The sequence below is a fragment of the Myotis nattereri genome (genome assembly GCF_964212035.1).
Source record: "Myotis nattereri genome assembly, chromosome: 1".
Classification (NCBI taxonomy): Eukaryota; Metazoa; Chordata; class Mammalia; order Chiroptera; family Vespertilionidae; genus Myotis; species Myotis nattereri.
In genome coordinates, this window is record NC_138075.1 from 130940518 (window position 1) to 130960490 (window position 19973).

At 43.9% G+C, this 19973-nt stretch overlaps 1 protein-coding gene across 2 annotated transcripts in view; it reads left to right on the forward strand.

Annotated features, from left to right (window-relative positions):
- The first annotated feature begins 455 nt into the window (after nucleotides 1-455).
- LOC308523158 (uncharacterized protein) overlaps nucleotides 456-19973 on the forward strand; it is a 77756-nt gene continuing 58238 nt past the window's right edge. The window contains exon 1 of one of the 2 annotated variants that reach the window (XM_081096860.1): nucleotides 456-1044. In XM_081096860.1, coding sequence (XP_080952986.1) covers nucleotides 934-1044 — 111 coding nt within the window. In that variant the 5' untranslated portion in view covers nucleotides 456-933. The remainder of the gene's footprint in view (nucleotides 1045-19973) is intronic. The other variant, XM_081096861.1, reaches the window with a different exon arrangement.

A 19973-nucleotide genomic window follows, 5' to 3' on the forward strand; every position in this document is an offset into this window, starting at 1 on the left:
CGGGGTTGGCCTGGGCAGGCCGTAAATTTTTATTTATTTTTTAATTGATGAGAGAGGGGGCAGGGCTTGAGGGAGGGAGAGAGAGAAAGAGATGTGGATTTGTTGCTCCACATATTTATGCATTCATTGGTCGATTCTTGTGTGTGCCCTGACCTGGATGGGACCTGCAACCCTGGTGCCTGGAAAGGACACTCTATGCACCGAGCACCCAGCCAGGGCCTGAGCGTGGTTCTGAAATCCTCGGGGGCTGGGAGCTACAGCGACAGACAGGACCAAGCAGAGATAGAGTTTGGGGGTCCAGGGACTCCCCGCTTTTGGGGGTTCACCTACTTGCAGGCGTCCTGGTAGAGGACGCTCCCTCTTTTCCTCAGCTTGTCGGCCTCCACTGCCATAAAGCAGCCCCGGGCGCGCCTCCCAGGCTCCGCCTCGTGCAGCAGTGGCGTAAAGACCTGCCAGGGGGCCGGAGCGCCTCACGGCACACGGGCACACAGGCACACACCGTGGCTTCTGTTACATTAGTCCAGCAGAGGCGCTCAAATGGACAGGGGAGCTTCATTTCTTGTTACTGTTGCGGCGTGTCAGGTCCGGCTCTGAAGCCTCGGGTCGGAAGAACCCGCCGGGCTTCCTGGCCCTCGTGTGGCTGTGCAGGCCCTTGCACTGCCCACGGGCCTGCAGCTCACTGCGCTTGCACGCTGCCGGGAGCTGTCCTCAGCGTCGTGGCGCTGCAGCTACGGCTCCGTCTCGCACGTACGCAGGGCTTTGCAGCGGAGGAGGAGGAAGGGCCGCTCTGCACGAAGGTCCAGGTGCCCTTCGGTGGCTTCGTCCTCTGTTAGATTCCCCCTGCACGGGCCAGGGCAGCGTTGTTCTCCTACACCTCTGAGATACATTTCAACCCCTCGGCCTTCTTTTGAGTCTGTGGAGACGGGCTTTTCCATGGCCACCAGACACAGCATCTGCAGGAGGCGGTTCTGCATCACACGTAGGATGAGCCCAAATTCATCGAAGTGGCTTCCGCAGCTCTCAGGACCGAAACGCTCCTTGCAGGTAAGGGTGCGGTTGACGATGTTGTCCTGGCTCCAGATAGGGCCAAGATCCCGTTGGCAAACCTCGGCACCATGGGATTCTGGACCATCTTCTTGCCCAGGTTGCGGTTGATGCGGTAGATCTAATCCTCGCAGAATAGGGGAGAGATATGGGTGGGAAGCTGGTTGGAGTGCTTTTAGGTTCCTCCTGAAGGGCTCCTCCATGATGATGCCGTTCTAGCCTGTCTGATTCATGGATGTCTGCTACATGTTCTTGGTGACGACCTCATAGATGGTGCGGGGCAAAGCCGGGTAGAAAGTTGGCCTGTGGCTCTTGGTGGTAGGTCTCCATGTGGCTGTTGAGCTGCCCTTGGAAGGCCATAATCCTAATGGCCAGCCATGTAGGATTTAGGGCAAAGAATTCCTCCAGCTTGGGCTGCCTCTTCTGGGGTGGCTCTGGAGAAGGCACACTCTCAGGCTGATTCTTTATGCAAACTTAATATTTGAAAATCACACAGCCATGGCAATATATTTTGGGTTCCCTATTATTTTCTTTGTGACCTCAGTTCCCTAATAGATTTTGTAAAAAGTTGTTAATTTTCATATATCTAGCTTTTTCCTTCTTGTAATGCTGGAAGCAATTGGGAGTGACTGAAGCTCCCAAACTTCAAAAATACAAGACATAATCAATAGATTTAATTCTGTCCTCTAGATTTTTCCTGAGGGACATTTAGATTAATATTTTAGCATTTTGTTATTTCAGAATATCTAATTCAATTTAGCAAACTCCTAAGCCTTGGGGTGCCATTGACTGAAAACAGGTAACCATTAAAATGCAAATTAGTTACATTCTTTCTACCAAGAATGGGAAACTGAGAAGCAAGCCTCTTTTTAAAAGTTGTCACTGGCAGGAAATTTATGACCTACCTGCTCTGTTGGGGGAAGGGAGGCTAGCCCTTCCTCTATTAGAAATTGCTTTGGGAAGCCAGCCTTAAATAGAGGGTGTAGCCGTCTTTTACCTGGGCTACATAGATTTTTATAATTAATACTAGAGGCCCGGTGCACAAAAATTTGTGCACTGGGGGGTGGGGGGGGAGGGGGCGTCCCTCAGCCCGGCCTGTGCCCACTCGCAGTCTGGGACCCCTCGGGATATAACGACCTGCTGGCTTAGGCCTGCTCCTGGGTGGCAGAGGGCAGGCCCAATCCCTAGGTGCAGACCCTGGTCAGGCTCAGAGCAGGGCCGATTGGGGAGTTGGGGCACCGCCCCCTGTCATGCACAGAGCAGGGCGGATTGGGAGATTGCTATGCCAGCCTCAGTCACGCTCAGGGTAGGGCCGATTGGGGAGTTGGGGTGCCACCCCATGTCATGCACAGAGCAGGGCCAATCAGGGGGTTGGGGCGCTGCCCCCGTCACACACAGAGCAGGGCCTATCAGGGGGTTGGGGCACTGCCCTCTTTTACCCACAGAGCAGGGCTGATCAGGGGGTTGGGGCACCGCCACTCTCACACTCAGGGCAGGGCCGAGGGGGAGGTTATGGCTCTACCCCATCACACACAGAGCAGGGCCCGTGGCGGGGGGCGGTCGGGAGCTCCCCCCTATCAGGCACAGAGCAGGGCTGCTTAGGGGGTTGGGGCCCCGCCCCCTGTCACACACAGAGCTGCAGGGCAATCAGGGGGTTTGGGCGCTGCCCCCTGTCACGCTGATCCCGGTGCCAGGAGGCATATTACCCTTTTACTATATAGGGTAGAGGCCTGGTGCATGGGTGGGGCCAGCTGGTTTGCTCTGAAGGGTGTCCTGGATCAGGGTGGGGGTCCCCACTGGGGTGCCTGGCCAGTCTGGGTGAGGGGATGATGGCTGTTTGCAGCTGGTCACACACCATTCAGGGTGGGGGTCCCCACTGGGGTGCCTGGCCAGTCTGGGTGAGGGGCTGAGGGCTGTTTTCAGGTTGGGAGTGACTGAAGCTCCCAACTGCTCCTTTTTTCCTTTTTTGTTTGTATTCTAGGCCAGCTTTACCTTGAGGCTTGGCTCCAGCTCTTAGGCCTCCGGCTGAAAGTAGGTTTCTGGCCTTTGCTTACAATGTTGCCAATGTGCTGGCTGAAGTCCGGTGGTATTTGTTACAATGTTTCTTAAACTGCCTGCTCAGAGGCCTGCAGCCGCAGGCGGGGAAGGTTGGTTTCCTCTGTCACTGAGGCAAGCAAGCCTCATGTTAGTTTCAAGCTGCCTAGCTGCCCGCCGCTGTCTTGGCTGACAGTTAATTTGCATATCTCGCTGATTAGCCAATGAGAAGGCTAGCGGTTGTACGCCAATTACCATGTTTCTCTTTTATTAGTGTAGATAGTTTAATAATTCTTGAGATTTAAATCCAATTTACTATTTTAAGGCATATTCTTTAGCAAATTTTTGTAACAGAGATAATTTTACTGAATTTCCTTTTTGGCCTTGAAGTTAACATTTTAACATCTTTTATTAGTATTTAACAACTGTTCTTTATTATGGAAATGCCAATCCTGCTGCTAGAATCTAGCCAGCATCTTTTTTCCTTTGGGTTAAATTTTCCATTTTTCTTAGGAAATAATCAGTCTTGGGTTTTATTTTGTATATTTGTAAAGAGATTTCAGCTCAAAACTCTATCTAAATGTCCAAAATCGGACATTGCGCGCCTCAGTTCCAAGCCAGTTTTCTCTTTACACATGTACAGAAATCCCTGACGTATTTTTAAATTTCAGATCTGGTGGCATTTGCTGTAGCTGTATCGGAAATGCAAGGAAACCATCATTTCTTCTCTATGTGGCAGGTTTTAAATCTAATGATATTTTGTTTATTTCAGTGGGCAAGGGCAGCACCCAGGGCAGACAGAGTGTCTTATTCCTATGGATCCAAGGCCCAGCCCGGCGCTTCCGGGGGCTGCTCGGAATAGCTCTTGTATCTGTTTTGCTCTCTGGGGCGGGCTGGGTGCTGTGCAGCCTGCTGGCCTTGAGACAGCACAGGGACAGGAGGGTAAATAGACAATGCCCCTGTTATTTGCCGTGGCTGGGCTGGCCCCTTTTGGTAGTTTCCCGACTTGTGTTGAGGCAAAGAATTTCCCTGGATATCTGTCTTAGATTTACACTCATTTGCCCAATGTTTTCCTTTTTTACATTTAGGGCATAGTCCAGGTTGTTTGGGACCTCTGCCATTTCCTTTATTAACCCCTTTATTAGAAGGACACTGTTTTGCCATGTGTCCTGTTCCTCCACAAGTAAAACACTTGTGTATTTGACTTTTCCTTGGAACTGGTGCCGCACAAAGCAGCGGAGAGCGGCGGGAACGGCCCCTGCGGCTTCTCTTTTTCTTGCCAAGAAGCTTTAATGTTTCTAAAAAGCATTCCAACACTTCCTCTATATCACTTCCCTCTTCAGTTCCAGCAGAAAAATATTCTTCCTCCTCTTTTGCCTGAACAATACCTGTATTATCATCATGACAAAGAACAGCAGCTTCCTCAAACTCCTCCTCATCTTGAGGAGTTAAATTATCTTTAAAAGTTGCATTATTTCTTTTTAATATACTGTCTTTTTTAGACTCCTGTTTTGTGCTATCACACTGTTCTCCTTTTGTTCTGGCTTAAGAGACGGTTGATTATGGTCATGCCTGGGATCCAAACAATCCTGTATTAAATTCGATAAGGAAATGCAGACCTCCTGAATGAATTTTAAAAATTTTTCTACTTGCTTGTCATTAACCTTAGTTCCTCTACTATTGAGCATAAACTTTAACATTTGCCCATAAAGGGCATTTTCTCTAGATTCTAATTGCCCCATACTTTACTCCCGATTACCAAAAAATTGCTCCTTCCTTACCTTAACGAGTGCACTCTTTCTCCGGAGGAGTTCCTCACTGTCTGCTTCCCTCCTCAGTCCCTGTTCAGGTGCCAGATCTGTCAGGGCCAGCCTGACAGGTTGAGCCGGGCTGAGGCAGGGAGGTGGGAATTGAGAAAAGAAAGAAAGACAGGAAAGCGGGGTCGGGAGGACTCCAGCTGTCTCGATGAACTGAAGCGAGTTTATTAGCTATACAATCCTATTTATACACAACACACTGAATAGGAGGTCTGTCAAGAGGAATGTATTCTTTGTTCCTCTTTTTTTAAAATATATTTTTATTGATTTTTTACAGAGAGGAAGGGAGAGAGGTAGAGAGTTAGAAACATCGATGAGAGAGAAACATCGATCAGCTGCCTCCTGCACATCTCCCACCGGGGATGCGCCCGCAACCCAGGTACATGCCCTTGACCGGAATCGAACCTGGGACCTTTCAGTCCGCAGGCCGACGCTCTATCCACTAAGCCAAACCGGTTTTGGCTCTTTGTTCCTCTTAATCTCTAAGGGAGAGACACAGCAGAAGGACAAGTTCTCAGTACAGCATATCTCAGTAAATAGTTACAGACTTCTTGGTAAGCTATGAAAGGCTGTTCTCATTCTACAAATGTTTCTCTCATTCTACTGATAATCGCCATGCAAACAAGTCTGGGAAAACTGTGTGGGTAAGGGTCCCAGCCTTGCTAGCCCCTACAGGTTGCAAGGACCTTGCCAGCTTACATCTGGCCCCCAACAGAATGCAAATGCAGGTGTACAGTAAAACAGATTGTGTGCCAACACTGCCCCAGCAACAACATAACCCATGGCCAAAGGTGGAATAGCACGGCTCTGCGAGGAATCAGACTCCCTCCTCCCTGGTTCCAGGGTGCATCACTGGAGAACTACCTCTGCCAAGTCACTGCGGCTCAGCAGCTCCTGCGTTGAGCATCTCCCCTCTGGTGGTCAGTGTTCATCATATGTACCAGCTAGTCACTTAGCCTTTTATATATATAGATGCTCAAAGTCACTAATCATCTGAGAGATGCAAATCAAAACAACAATGAGGTACCATTTCACACCTTTCAGAATGGCTATCATCAAGAAATCAACAAACAACAAGTGCTGGAGAAGATGCAGAGAAAAAGGACCCCTCTTGCACTGCTGGTGGGAATGCAGACTGGTGCAGCCACTATGGAAACAGTATGGTGTTTCCTCAAAAAATTAAACATGGAACTCCCATTTGACCCTGTAATCCCATTTCTTGGAATATATCTCAAGAAACCAGAAACACCAGTCGTAAAGGATATATGCACCCCTATGTTCATAGCAGCACAATTTACAATAGTGAAGATTTGGAAACAGCCTATGTGCCCAATAGCAGATGAGTGGATTAGAAAACCGTGTAGATAAGGGAATACTATGCTACAGTAAAAAAGAAGAAAAAATTCTTATCATTTGCAACAGCATGAATAGAACTAGAGAGCACTATGCTAAGCAAAATAAGCCAGTCAGAGAAAGATAAATATCACATGATCTCATTCATATGTGTAATATAATGAACATAAACTGGTGAACAAAAATAGAACCAGAGTCATAGAAGCATTTAACAGACTGTCCAACCTATGAGGGAAGGCAGGGAGTGAGGGGGAAAGAGAGCAACCAAAGGAATTTAATGCAAGGAAATGAGCATAACCAATGGACACAAACAGTAGAGGGGTGAGGGCATATGCTGAGGGGTCGGGGCAGCCGGGGAGAGGTCAATGGGGGAAAGGGAGACTTATGTAATACTTTAAACAATAAAAAATTTAAAAAAAAAGAATAAAAAGAAAACATTTACAATAACATTTAGGATTAGATTAAAGTAACGTAAATAGTATTTCCAAGTAACATGAACAGAGAATAATGATGCTTATCTCAAATACATTTAATGATGTGACTTGTGGCTTTTCATAGTCTCGCACTTCATTTAGAGATCATTTTTATGCCTAAATTGCCTGGTTAGACCATCTTATAGAAGGCCACAGTTGCAAGTTTAAACTGCACAGGCTGGTAAACTTTGCAGGCACAAAGCACTATCCATTAGGAATCCATAGTGATTGATCCTTGGTGAGCAAAGGCATGACAATTGAGAATCCACAAATTACAGCACCCTGAAATAGTTGCTATAATAACTCTAGGGAGCAGCTAATGACTTCATGGGGTCTTTACTGAAGGAGCCAACATCTATCTAATACCTAACATTAAAATAATTCACATATTGTACTCTAATATTTGTAAAATAATTTAGTGTACTCTATACAAACTGATAAAATAGTGTGAAACCATTTTTGAACTTTAACTTATAGGCTACATCTTTACAATCCTCCCCTACTCCCAGCTTTATAGTTTTGAGCTCCTTTGGTATTTTTCTTGTTCCAGTGCCATACTGGAGACATGGCTGCTAATACCTACGTTGCAATCCAGTTATGCCCCAAACAGAAACAACCTTGCTGATCCTGCCCATAATCATTCATTCAGAAAACAGATCAGGGCTTACCAAGTGGCAAGGAATAGAACTACATACATGAGTTAAGGCAGCTCCTACTCTGAAGAACCTAATAATCAAGTGGAGAATATAAAATAGCCTCACATAATCCCTCTTAATTATTAATTCTTTCCTTTAATTATTAGCTCTTTCCTTTAATTCCTTTCAATGCCACATAGGCCTAATTACTTTGATTCTGCATGCCTACTGCATATTAATTAGGGAATGTCAAACATTTTCAAAGACAAAAATATTACCCATTCATTTTCACATTACATATATATAGTTCATATACATATTACCTCAATCTTCTGTTTATAAAGATATTTAACATCTCAACTTTGTTTCTTTAAAAACAAGTCCCTGTAAACTGGGTCTTTGGTCCTATTTCCATCATAGTAAAGATTTCTGGTTTCCCTGGTTGGTTCTTTTTTTATATAAATTTACCTTTATTGTTGAAAGTATTACAGCTGTCTCCCCCTCTCTCCCCTTCCTAAATAAGCACCTCCACCCTATATCTGTGCATTGTAGGTCTTCATCACACTATTGTCTGTGTCCCAGGGCTATGCATGTATACATATGAGTTCCCCTGGTTAATGTCTGCCCACCCATATCCTACCCCTACCTTCCCTCAGATTCCTCAGACTATTCCATGCTTCTATGTCTCTGGATCTATTTTGTCCATCAGTTTACTTTGTTCATTAGATTCACTGGTTCCTTCTTATCTTTGTTTTGCTTTTCAATTTAATTTATTTTTATTGTGGTAAAATATACCTAACATTTATTATTTTAACCATTTTTAAATGTATAATTCTGTGGCATTAAGTACAGTCATAATATTGTGTAACCACCATCCATTGTCATTTCCAGAACTTTCCTTTATCATTGCTAACAGATATTCTATACAAATTAAACACTAACTCCCAATTTCTTCCTACGCCCAGTGCCTTGTAACCTCTATTCTACTTTCTATCTCTTTGAATTTGTCCACTGTAGATATCCCATATAAAGGGAATCAAACATTTGTCATTTTTTCCCCCTGGCTTACTTCATCCTTACCATGTTTTTAAGGTTCACCTATTACAGCATGAATCAGAATTTCATTACCTTTGTAAAATGAATAATATTGTGTTGTATATATATACAACTGTTGCTTGTCCATTCATCTGTTGATGGACATTTAGGTTATTTCCACTTTTACGTTATTGTAAATAATGCTTCTATGAGCCTTGGTGTACACATATCCACTTGAGTGCCAGATTTCAATTACCTTTAGTGCATACCTTAAAATGGAATTGTTGGGCCTTGGCCAGTGTGGTTCAGATTATTGACATCATCCCCTGCACTTAAAGGTTGAACATTTGATTTCTGGTCAGGGCACATACCCAGGTTGTGGGTTCCATCCCTGGTAGGGGCACATACAGTAAGCTATAGGTTGATGTTTCTCTCTAACATCAATGCGCTCGCCCTCCCTTCTTCCCTCCCTCCATCTCTCCCTCCCTCCCTCTCCCATTTTCTCTAAGCATGTCTTTGGTTGAGGATTAAAAAAAACACATGCTGTGGTACATATACACATGGGATACTACTTGGCCATTAAAAAAAATGAAATCTTACCCTTTGTAACAGCATGAATAGACCTAGAGAGTATTATGCTAACTGAAATAAGTCAAGTAAAGAAAGATAAATACTGTATGATTTCTCTTACATATGAAATCTAAAGAACAAAATAAACAAAAAAATAGAAACAGATACAGAGAACAGAGTGTCAATTGACAGAGGGGATGAAGGTTGAGGGCACTGGGTGAAAAAGGTGAAGGGACTAAGAAGTACAAATCGGTAGTTACAGAATAGTCACAGAGATGTAAATTACAGCACAGGGACTAATCAATATCGTAATAACTATGTATATGGCCATGTAGGTACTTGAAATATTGGGGGAACCAGTCTGTAAAATACATGATTTAATAACCACTATGCTGTACATCTGCAAGTAATGTATATATACAAAGCCAGTGACCAGAACGCCCTAATGACTAGAATGGCTGGTTACTATGACACCCACTGCAGCCAAGGAACTGGCCAATTGGGAGTGGGGCCTGGTGGCCACCCTCCGCGGCCCTTCCTCTCAGCCAGCCCCACCCCCAATGGGCCCACCCTGTGCCTGATTGTACCTCCACCCCAATAGGGGGTGGGGCTGGCCAGCCAACCTCCTGCAGCCCCTCCCTCTGGCCAGCCCCATCTCCAATGAGCCCCCACCACCCTGATCGGCCTGCAGCCCCTCTCCCCAGCTGGCCCCGCCCCTGATCACCACCCCAATCCCAACTGGGGGTGGGGCCCAACAGCCAACCACCTGTGCCCCTTCCCCCAGCTGGCCTGGTCCTGATTGGGCCCCAATTGGGGTGGTCTGGCTGGCCAACCTCCTGCGTCTCCTCCTCCTGACAGGCCTGGCCCTGATCTGCTCTTTTTGGGGCTGCGCCAGCCAGACCCCACCCATGCACAACTTCGTGCACCGGGCCTCTAGTACAGAATAATATTAAATGTAAACTGTAATTGAAAATAAAAGAAGTATATCTTAAGAATAGGCACGGTGTTAAAAACGTAATTGTCTTTGATCTCAAAGAACTTATAAAGGGGCTGTGAGAGGTAAACAAATGCAACACATTATGGTGTATGCAACTAAATGAGAAGTAGAGTGTGCTCTGCCAACATGCACTAGAGCAGGCTTTAAAGAACACAGAAAAGGCAACCAAGGAACAGTGACATCTAACTTGACAGCTGAATGTATTTCGGCAGATTGCCTGCTAAAAATTTGGAGGGAGTAGAGAGGTCAGTGGACTGCAGAGTATTCCAACCAGAAGGAACTATATAAATGAAGCTCAAAACAAAAAAGTTTGATGTGTTGACAAAACTGAGACTGCAGTATAACTACAGTGTCAGAGTGGAGAGAGAAGGTTGGAGAAAGGAGGCTAAGAAATTAACAGAAACCAAAATCCTGAAGTATTTTGAATTGAATCTGAACATTAATGTCAGTATGCTGAAAGAATCAGATTTGCACTTTGTAAAGGAGGCTCCCTCTGATTACGCTGGGAAGAAAGGATAAACACAGACAAGACTGGAGGCAGGAAGACCACTTGGGAGGCTGCTGTAGGAACCTACACCGGATGTGAAGATAGCCTGGAGAGCAGCAATGGCAAAGGGGAGGAGACAGGGAGAGATTTAGAAGAGAAACTGATTAGTGTGAGGAAGACGGAGAAATTGGTGACACTTCAGGTTTCTGGCTTGGACAAGGAGTGCATGATGGTGGCGGACTGTAGAAGAAGCCATGAGAAAGTCAGACCATCCTCACATGTCAAGTGGGGGGGTGACTTGGCAAGAAATAAAGCAGGAGAGCTTGGTTGGGGCCAGATCAAATTTGGCTACTGGTCAAATTAAGATTTTGTGATGTTATTCTAAATGAAATGGGAAGCCATGGGGAGCTTTATTGTTTACATCACTTACTCTCAGGGAAATAAATGAAAATGAAGACTGAGTAGTCCCCAGGTCCGCCATGAATGGCCGAGCAGGCTGTGTGCTGCGCAAGTCCAGGGGATGACACTCACATAGATCATGACATAAATGGTACACCCAAAGTCATGCAAAGCACAGCAGCCATCCTTGACATACCATCTTAAGCGGTCCTCTAGTTTGTTTATATGAATAAATTACTTATCACCATCTACACTAATAAAAGAGAAACATGGTAATTGGCGTACGACCACTACCCTTTTCATTGGCTAATCAGCGAGATATGCAAATTAACTGTCAGCCAAGATGGCGCCGGCAGCCAGGCAGCTTGAAACTAACATGAGGCTTGCTTGCTTCAGTGACGGAGGAAACCAACGTTCCCCGCCTGCGGCTGCAGGCCTCTGAGCCTGCTGTTTAAAACATTGTAACAGATACCGCGGGACTTCAGCCAGCAGATTCGCAACATTGTATGCAAAGGCCAGAAACCTACTGTCAGCCGAGGCCTAAGAGCTGGAGCCAAGCCTCAAGCTAAAGCGGGCCCAGAATAAAAAAAAAAAAAGGAAAAAAGGAGCAGTTGGGAGCTTCAGTCACCCCCAGCCTGAAAACCGCCCTCAGCCCCTCACCCAGACTGGCCAGGCACCCCAGTGCGGACCCCTACCCTGAATGGTGTGTGACCAGCTGCAGACAGCCATCATCCCCTTACCCAGGCTGGCCACGCACCCCAGTGGGGACCCCCACCCTGATCCAGGACACCCTTCAGGGCAAACCAGCCGGCCCCACCCATGCACCAGGCCTCTACCCTATATAGTAAAAGGGTAATATGCCTCCTGGCACCGGGATCAGCGTGACAGTGGGCAGCGCCCAAACGCCCTGATCGCTCTGTGACTCTGTGTGTGACAGGGGGCGGGGCCACAACCTCCCTATCCGCCCTGCTCTGTTCGTGACAGGGGAAGGCGCCCCAACCCCCTGAGCAGCCCTGCTCTGTGCCTGATAGGGGGGAGCTCCCCAACCCACCCCCGCACGGGCCCTGCTCTGTGTGTGACGGGTAGAGCCATAACCTCTCCATCAGCTCTGCCCTGAGTGTGAGAGTGGCGGCCCCCCAACCCCTGATCGGTCCTTCTCTGTGGGTGATAGAGGGTGGTGCCCCAACCCCCTGATGGGCCCTGCTCTGTGTGTGACAGGGGGCGGTGCCCCAACTCCCCTATCGCCCCTACTCTGTGCGTGACAGGGGGCAGCGCCCCAACCCCCTGATTGGCCCTGCTCTGTGTGTGACAGGGTACAGAGCCTCAATCCCCCTGATAGGCCCTGCTCTGTGAGTGACAGGGGGCAGTGCCCCAACCCCCTGATTGGCCCTGCTCTGTGCATGACAGGGGGTGGCGCCGCAACTTCCCCATGGACCCTGCCTTGAGTGTGACAGGGGACCGTGCCCCAACCCCCCAATCGGCCCTGCTCTGAGCCCGACCAGGGGCTGCACCTAGGGATTGGGCCTGCCCTCTGCCACCCGGGAGCAGGCCTAAGCCAGCAGGTCGTTATCTCCCAAGGGGTCCCACACTGCAAGAGGGCACAGGCCGGGCTGAAGTACCCCCCCTCTCCCCCCGAGTGCACAAATTTTTGTGCACCGGGCCTCTAGTAGGAAAATAATAAACATATCCAGAGAAGAGCTCGTTTTATACTTGTTTTCTGTTTCTCAAATTACCTAGCATGGTCCTGAATACACAGCTAGCTCTTATTGAAAAACGTGTGGTCTTGGCTCTCGAAGCCACCACTCACTTTGATTTCACTACTGTAAGCACTATCTGCTCTATCACAGAATAACTGCAACTACGCTTACCAACTTTAGCAGATTTAAAATTTTATTTCTATAATAAGATATTACATTTACAGGAAGCAAGTGTCATGACACTGAAGCAGGTGCTGAATTTTACAACTTGTTCTCAATTTCTTTCACTGGCCATTTTTTATTTGAAAATATTTAAGTGTTCCTCCCTTGCAATTTTTTAGAGTAAGAATTTTTAGGACCTGATTTGGTTTCTCCCATCCTCTATGATTACATACCTCTGGCCACTATCCCTACATTTAATTAAGAAATCATAAATTTTGGTATCACATGTCTATTTGTTTTGTTTTCTGTGAAATACGTTTTCACTGTCATAACTATCAAGGTACTTATGATTTAAAATTTTCTTAAAACATCAGCTTTTTAAAAATATACTTTTATTGATTTCATAGAATACAGGAGAGGAAGAGAGAGATAAAAACAACAATGATGAGAGAAAATCGTCTACCACCTGCCTCCTGCACACCCTTACTGAGGATTGAGCCTGTAATCCAAGCATGTTTCCTGACTAGGAATCAAAATGTGACCTCCGGGATCATAGGTTGTCACTCAACCACTGAGCCACACCAGCTGGGCATGTCAATTATGATTTTAGATGCTATATCCCTTATAACACAAAGTCTTATAATTTATTTAAAGGGTCAGAATGAATCACAAATCATATCTAGTTTTTTTACATTATGATCCAAAGTAGTCCATTTTCTCCTTTTTAAATTATTCTCATTGTAATTAATACTACAGTTAGCGTCTTCTGAATTTTGTTTCGTGATTCACTATTAACTCAGTTGTTTATGAGTGAAGGGCTACCACACCTAATAGGTCATTTTTGGGTGGGGCGAGGTGAAAGGAAGATGAGACCAAGATCACTGACTCACTGAACAAGCTAGCAACTCTTCTAAGAGGGAAAGGAAGTGCAGTATTTATTTATTTATTTATTTATTTATTTATTTATTTATTTAACATATATTTATATAACATTTACCATTTACCAATGAAACAGGCTTATTGCTAGGTTTAGAATGCATACCCAAGGGTATAATCTGCTGAACTGCTATTATCCTACTATTAACATTACTGTAGCTGTCTTCCATGATCCTGTATTAAACTAATTCAACTGTATGACTAGACTAGGTCACAGCCATCACCATGAACTGAGTGAGCATGTAGAGCATACAAGTTATGGTAGGTGCAACTTACATATACTTTAGATAAAATGACTAGAACTTACATGTGTATAATTACATAAAGAAATATATAAATGAGCTTTGACTATAGTTTTCAAGTAAGCATGTAAGTTCCACACATCTAAACCTTTATCCCCCGCTAAGATATCTCTCCTGGGCTCCAGAGCCCCACATATCCAAATTGCTTACCATGGTCACTGGCACATAAATACCCCAGACGCACTACCACCTCAACACTGTTTGAGTGAAATCATTTCCTCCACTTTCTGTATCCTCTTTTTCCACCAATGAATGGCACTAACCTAAGCAGCCAGAAGCCTGGGAGTCATCTTGAACTCACCTCTCTTTACCTGCCACCTGCTCCCTTCTGCTAAGTCACAAGTCCTGCATATCTCTTATCCAGCTAGACTGGTAGAGCAAACATGCATACCTGGTCTCCCTGATCCCATTTTAATCCCCTCCAATCTGCTCTCTACACAACTGTGAAAATCATGTAAAACACAAAAGGGATCCCAATGTTCCTCTAATTAAATCTCTCGAATGGCTTTCTATCAATCTCAGGATAAATCCAACCTTCAGATGAGGTCCTTCATACTTAGGCCTGTTTTCTCTGGAGCACTGACGTTTCTCTCTCTAAGAAGCTCCCGTCATACCTGAACATTTGCCTTTTCTATCAAGTACACACCACATTATTTCTGGCCTCTGCCTTTACACGTAATTTCCCTCCAGCTGAATGCAGTTTCCCCCTCCCATTTTTGGTCCTAGGAAATCCTCCTAAAAGCCTCATATAGACACCACCCTTCACTCCCAAAGCCTGAGTTAAGTATCCTCCATATGTGCTCTATCTATCTCTAGACATTTATGAAATGGTTATTTTATTTATATATCTCTCCATCAATACTAATAAAAGGGTAATATACTAATTAGACCGGGAGACCTTCCAGACAAAGCTATGGTGGTGGGGACCAGGCAGAGGCAGTTAGGGGCGATCAGGCCAAGAGGAAAGGGCAGTTGGGGTGATCAGGCTGGTGGGGGGGGGCAGTTGGGGGAGAGCAGGCCGGCACGGGGCCAGTTGGGGATGAACAGGCTGGCAGGGGAGGAAGTTGGGGGCAATCAGGATAGCAGGGGGTGCAATGGGGGCAAGAAAGCCAGTGGGGGTGCCAGCTGTGGGTGAGCAGGCCAGTCAGGGAGGACAGTTGGGGGCCATGAGGTTGGCCAGAGAGGGCAGTTGGGGGCCATGAGGTTGGGATGGGAGGGCAGTTGGGGACCATGAGGCTGGCCAGGGAGGGCAGTTGGGGGCCATCAGGCCAGCAAGGGGGGGCAACCGGGGGAGAGAAGGTTGGCAGGGGGCGCAGTTGGGGGAAAGCAGCCCAGCAGGCAGAGTGGTTAGGGGCAATCAGGCAGGTAGGTAGGTGAATGGTTAGGAGCCAGCAGTCCTGGATTTCAAGAGGGATGTTTGACTGCCAGTTTAGGCATGATCCCACCGGCATTCGGACATCCCCAAAGGGATCCCAGATTGGAGAGGGTTTAGGCCGGGCTGAGGGACAAACCCCTGCTGTGCACAAATTTCATGCACCATGCCACTAATTAACAAATAAGATCCTTGAGGGTTTTCTATTTCTACATGATCAGCATCTAAGCATACATCTGGCACTTTGACACTCACTAAATGTTTATTGAATGATGAATGAACAAACTGAAAATTTATATGTAGAGAATAAATAGGACAGTTCTAAAAGGACTGTCTGCTCTAGGAGGTTTCATGAATAATAATTGAAGAGGAAATTTTTGGAAGGCAGTCAGTTAAAAAATATATCTTCAGGTAAAAATAATCTTTGTTTTATTTATATTCTACCTACTATAAATTCTTTTTAGATAGTTCACTCTAAAATACATGTATACAAAGATAAATATTAAGAGCCATGTGGTAGAGACAGGGACCGACAGTTCTATTAGAAACATAGGTTAGGGATAGTTGCTGCAATTGAGCTCTGAACATAGTACTGAGTTTAATAGTAGCAAAAGTAAAAACGGAAAATACTTTGTGAAATAAAAGAAAGTAGGAGCAATCCCCCGCCCCCCCGACACCCCCGCCGTGAAATTTCATACCAAGAACTAGCTTCACATACAATAGTTAATAAAAATTGGTTGAGCCCTGGCCAGATAGCACAGGTGGTTAAAGTGCTGGCCCAATATGCCAAGGTTACAGGTTTAATCCCTGGTCAAGGGACATACAAGAATCAACCAATGAATGCATAAACAAGTGGAAGAGCAAAATCAATGTCTCTCTCTCTCTCTCTCTCTCTCTCTCTCTCGCTCGCTCTCGCTCTCGCTCTCGCTCTCACTCTCGTCATTTAAAAACGTTTTTTAAAAGATTGGTTGAGTGAAAGAGTAAGTATCTGTATGTTAAAACTTTTAATATCAAAATGGATAATATCTTCAATGATGGATTTTAAAAAGCTATGGGAAAAATGTCCATTTTATTTTTATTTTAATCCTCACTGGAGGATATATTTTTACTTTTTTTTCTTTCTTCTTCTTTTTTATTCTTTTCTTTCTTTTTTTTTTTTTTTTAGAGAAAGAGTGGAAGGGAGAGGGAGAGACAAACAGAAAAACATGGATGTGAAGAGACACATTGACTGGTTGCCTCCCACATGCATCATAAGCAGGGCCAGTGATTGAGCTGCAACCAAGGTACATGCCCTTGAGTGAAATTGAGCCTGGACCCTTTATTCCACAGCAACACTCTATCAATAGTAAACCTGCCACTATTATACTAAAACATAATATTCTGTATTTTAAGTATTATCTATACTTGAACATTTATGTATCAATAAAAATAAACCAGCTAGGGCAAAACTGTCTATTTTAAAAATAAGCTCTCAATTTAAAAATTAAAAAGAAAAAATGTTATTAGACTAATTCTCCAAAGACATTCTATGAAAAACTAATCTGGCAAATGTACATAACTTATTAGTGATACTAACTTGATAGAGAAAAGTGGATAGAGATCACTTCCTTTGGATATACATACCGACATACACATGAAAGCAAATGTTATGTGTTTTCACCTGGACTTTTAACAAAACTTGAATAAACAATAAATTTTAAAATGAGCTATTCTTATAATAGAAAATATGGGGCATACGGCAAAACCAAAACTTTATTTTACTTTGCAAATTAAGAAAGTTTAACTTGTGTTCAGATTGGCCATCCCACCCACTGTTAAGGCAAAGCCAAATTTTTCTCAAGGTGTGGCTCTGGAATTCTGTTAGGGTCAGTATATCTCTGAATAGAATTCCCAAAGCTCTGCCCACAAAGAACATGGAATAAAGGTCCTTTACACAAAGTATGATTAAATAAAAAACAAAGGGAAATGTTAACTATATGTTTATATCTATCAAGTGCCTGTCCCTTCACTCTGCACTACCTCATGTCCTCAAAAAACCCTGGAGAGAAGGCAGTCAGGGTTTGAGGGGCATATAGAGACTTCATAACAAACACTAAACTTTTTAATGTTTTTTATATGCTCCTTTGATTTAGAAGGAATAATAGCACAGTGAGAAAAATAACTCTAGGTTATAGACACATTGTACACAGTTCTTTATAGAAGCAAGTATGAAATAAAATTATTTTTGTAAAAATATTGTGAAGAATATATCTCGCAACACTTTGTTTGAATCAGTAATTTATTTGGACATATTTAATAAGGCAAATTCTCTCATTTGTACATCAAAAACACAATGAAAAAGAGCAGATATTAAAATGAAATAAAATCCCATTGATTTTCACCTTTAAAGTTCCTTTCACAATGAATGAATAAAAAAATTATTCACAAAGGAACTATTGATTTATCATGATGCATATATGGAAATGGTTTTCACATTATGTTGAATACATGATATACATGTATTTAAGTAGTTTATCATAAAAGTAAGAAAATGAAACCCTCCCATGGAATGCAGAAATTATGTTAAAGTGAAGAATAAAATGTACTGGTTTCTTAGGCTATCCAAATGAAGTCACATGACTGGAAAAAAAAAACTTGATCAGAATATATAATTGATGCATACATATACTGACTCATTCAAAAGCATTTTTAAATCCAGGTGATTTTTTTAAAAAGAATGAACCATTTGGCCATGGCTGGTGGTTTTCAGTGGTAAGAGCATTGGCCCATACACCAAAGGGTTGAAGGTTCAATCCCCAGGCCTGTGGGAAGAAACCAATTAATGTCTTTCACATCAAAGTTTCTCTCTCCCTTTCATTCATTCTCTCTCTCCCCGTACCTCCCTCCTTTCCACTGTCTATAAAAAGAAATGGAAAAAAATATCCTTGGATGAGTATTTACAACAACAAAAGAATAAACCATTTGAATGTTTAACTTAATTGACTATTAAGAAAGTTTTCAGCCCTAACTGGTTTGGCTCAGTGATAGAGCATCAGCCTGCGGACTGAAGGGTCCCAGGTTCAATTCTGGTCAAGGGCATATACCTTGGTTGCAAGCACATTCCCAGTAGGCAGCGTGCAGGAGGCAGCTGGTCAATGTTACTCTCTCATTGATGTTTCTAACTCTCTATCCCTCTCTCTTCCTCTCTGTAAAAAGAGACAATAAAATATATTTTTTTAAAAAAAGAAAAGCTTTCATAATAAAGCTTACAGGTCACTTCTTTAATTTAAAGAATACATATATTGCAATATTCATTATCTGCTTCAATTAAAAAATAATTAAAAAAGCACTTAAGATAGCCAGTTGGCCTGGAGGTCAAATCACCCCCAGTATTGCCAACCTCAATCAAGGCTTAACTACAACAAGACTGCGCACAAAGACCACAAGGGGGTGCACCAAGAAAGCATAAAAAATTCGGAGACAAAGAAATATGACAGAAATGGAGGATATAGAGCTAAAAACCGCAATTTTAAGGTCTTTCAATAATTTTCTAGAAACTGCCAATAAATGTCGTGAGATCCTCAAGAAATCTAATGAGACCCTCGATGTTGTGATAAAGAACCAACTAGAAATTAAGCATACACTGACTGAAATAAAGAATATTATACAGACACCCAACAGCAGACCAGAGGAGCGCAAGAATCAAGTCAAAGATTTGAAATACGAAGAAGCAAAAAACACCCAACTGGAAAAGCAAAATGAAAAAAGAATCCAAAAATGCGAAAATAGTGTAAGGAGCCTCTGGGACAACTTCAAGTGTACCAACATCAGAATTATAGGGGTGCCAGAAGATGAGAGAGAGCAAGATATTGAAAACCTATTTGAAGAAATAATGACAGAAAACTTCCCCCACCTGGTGAAAGAAATAGACTTACAGGTCCAGGAAGTGCAGAGAACCCCAAAAAAAAGGAATCCAAAGAGGACCACACCAAGACACATCATAATTAAAATGCCAAGAGCAAAAGACAAAGAGAGAATCTTAAAAGCAGCAAGAGAAAGAAACTCAGTTTCCTACAAGGGAGTACCCATACGACTGTCAGCTGATTTCTCAACAGAAACTTTGCAGGCCAGAAGTGAATGGCAAGAAATATTCAAAGTGATGAATAGCAAGAACCTACAACCAAGATTACTTTATCCAGCAAAGCTATCATTCAGAACTGAAGGTCAGATAAAGAGCTTCACAGATAAGGAAAAGCTAAAGGAGTTCATCACCACCAAACCAGTATTCTATGAAATGCTGAAAGGTATCCTTTAAGAAGAGGAAGAAGAAGAAAAAGGTAAAGATACAAATTATGAACAACAAACATGCCTGTATCAACATGTGAATCTAAGAATCAAGTGAACAAATAATCTGGTGATCATAATAGAATCAGGGACATAGAAAGGAAATGGACTGACTATTCTTGCGGGGGGGCGGGGGGAAGGGGTGTGGGAGATGCGGGAAGAGACTGGACAGAAATCGTGCACCTATGGATGAGGACAGTGGGTGGGGAGTGAGGGCGGAGGGTGGGGCGGGAACTGGGAGGAGGGGAGTTATGGGGGGAAAAAAGAGGAACAAATGTAATAATCTGAACAATAAAGATTTAATTTAAAAAACAAACAAAAAACAAACAAAAAATAA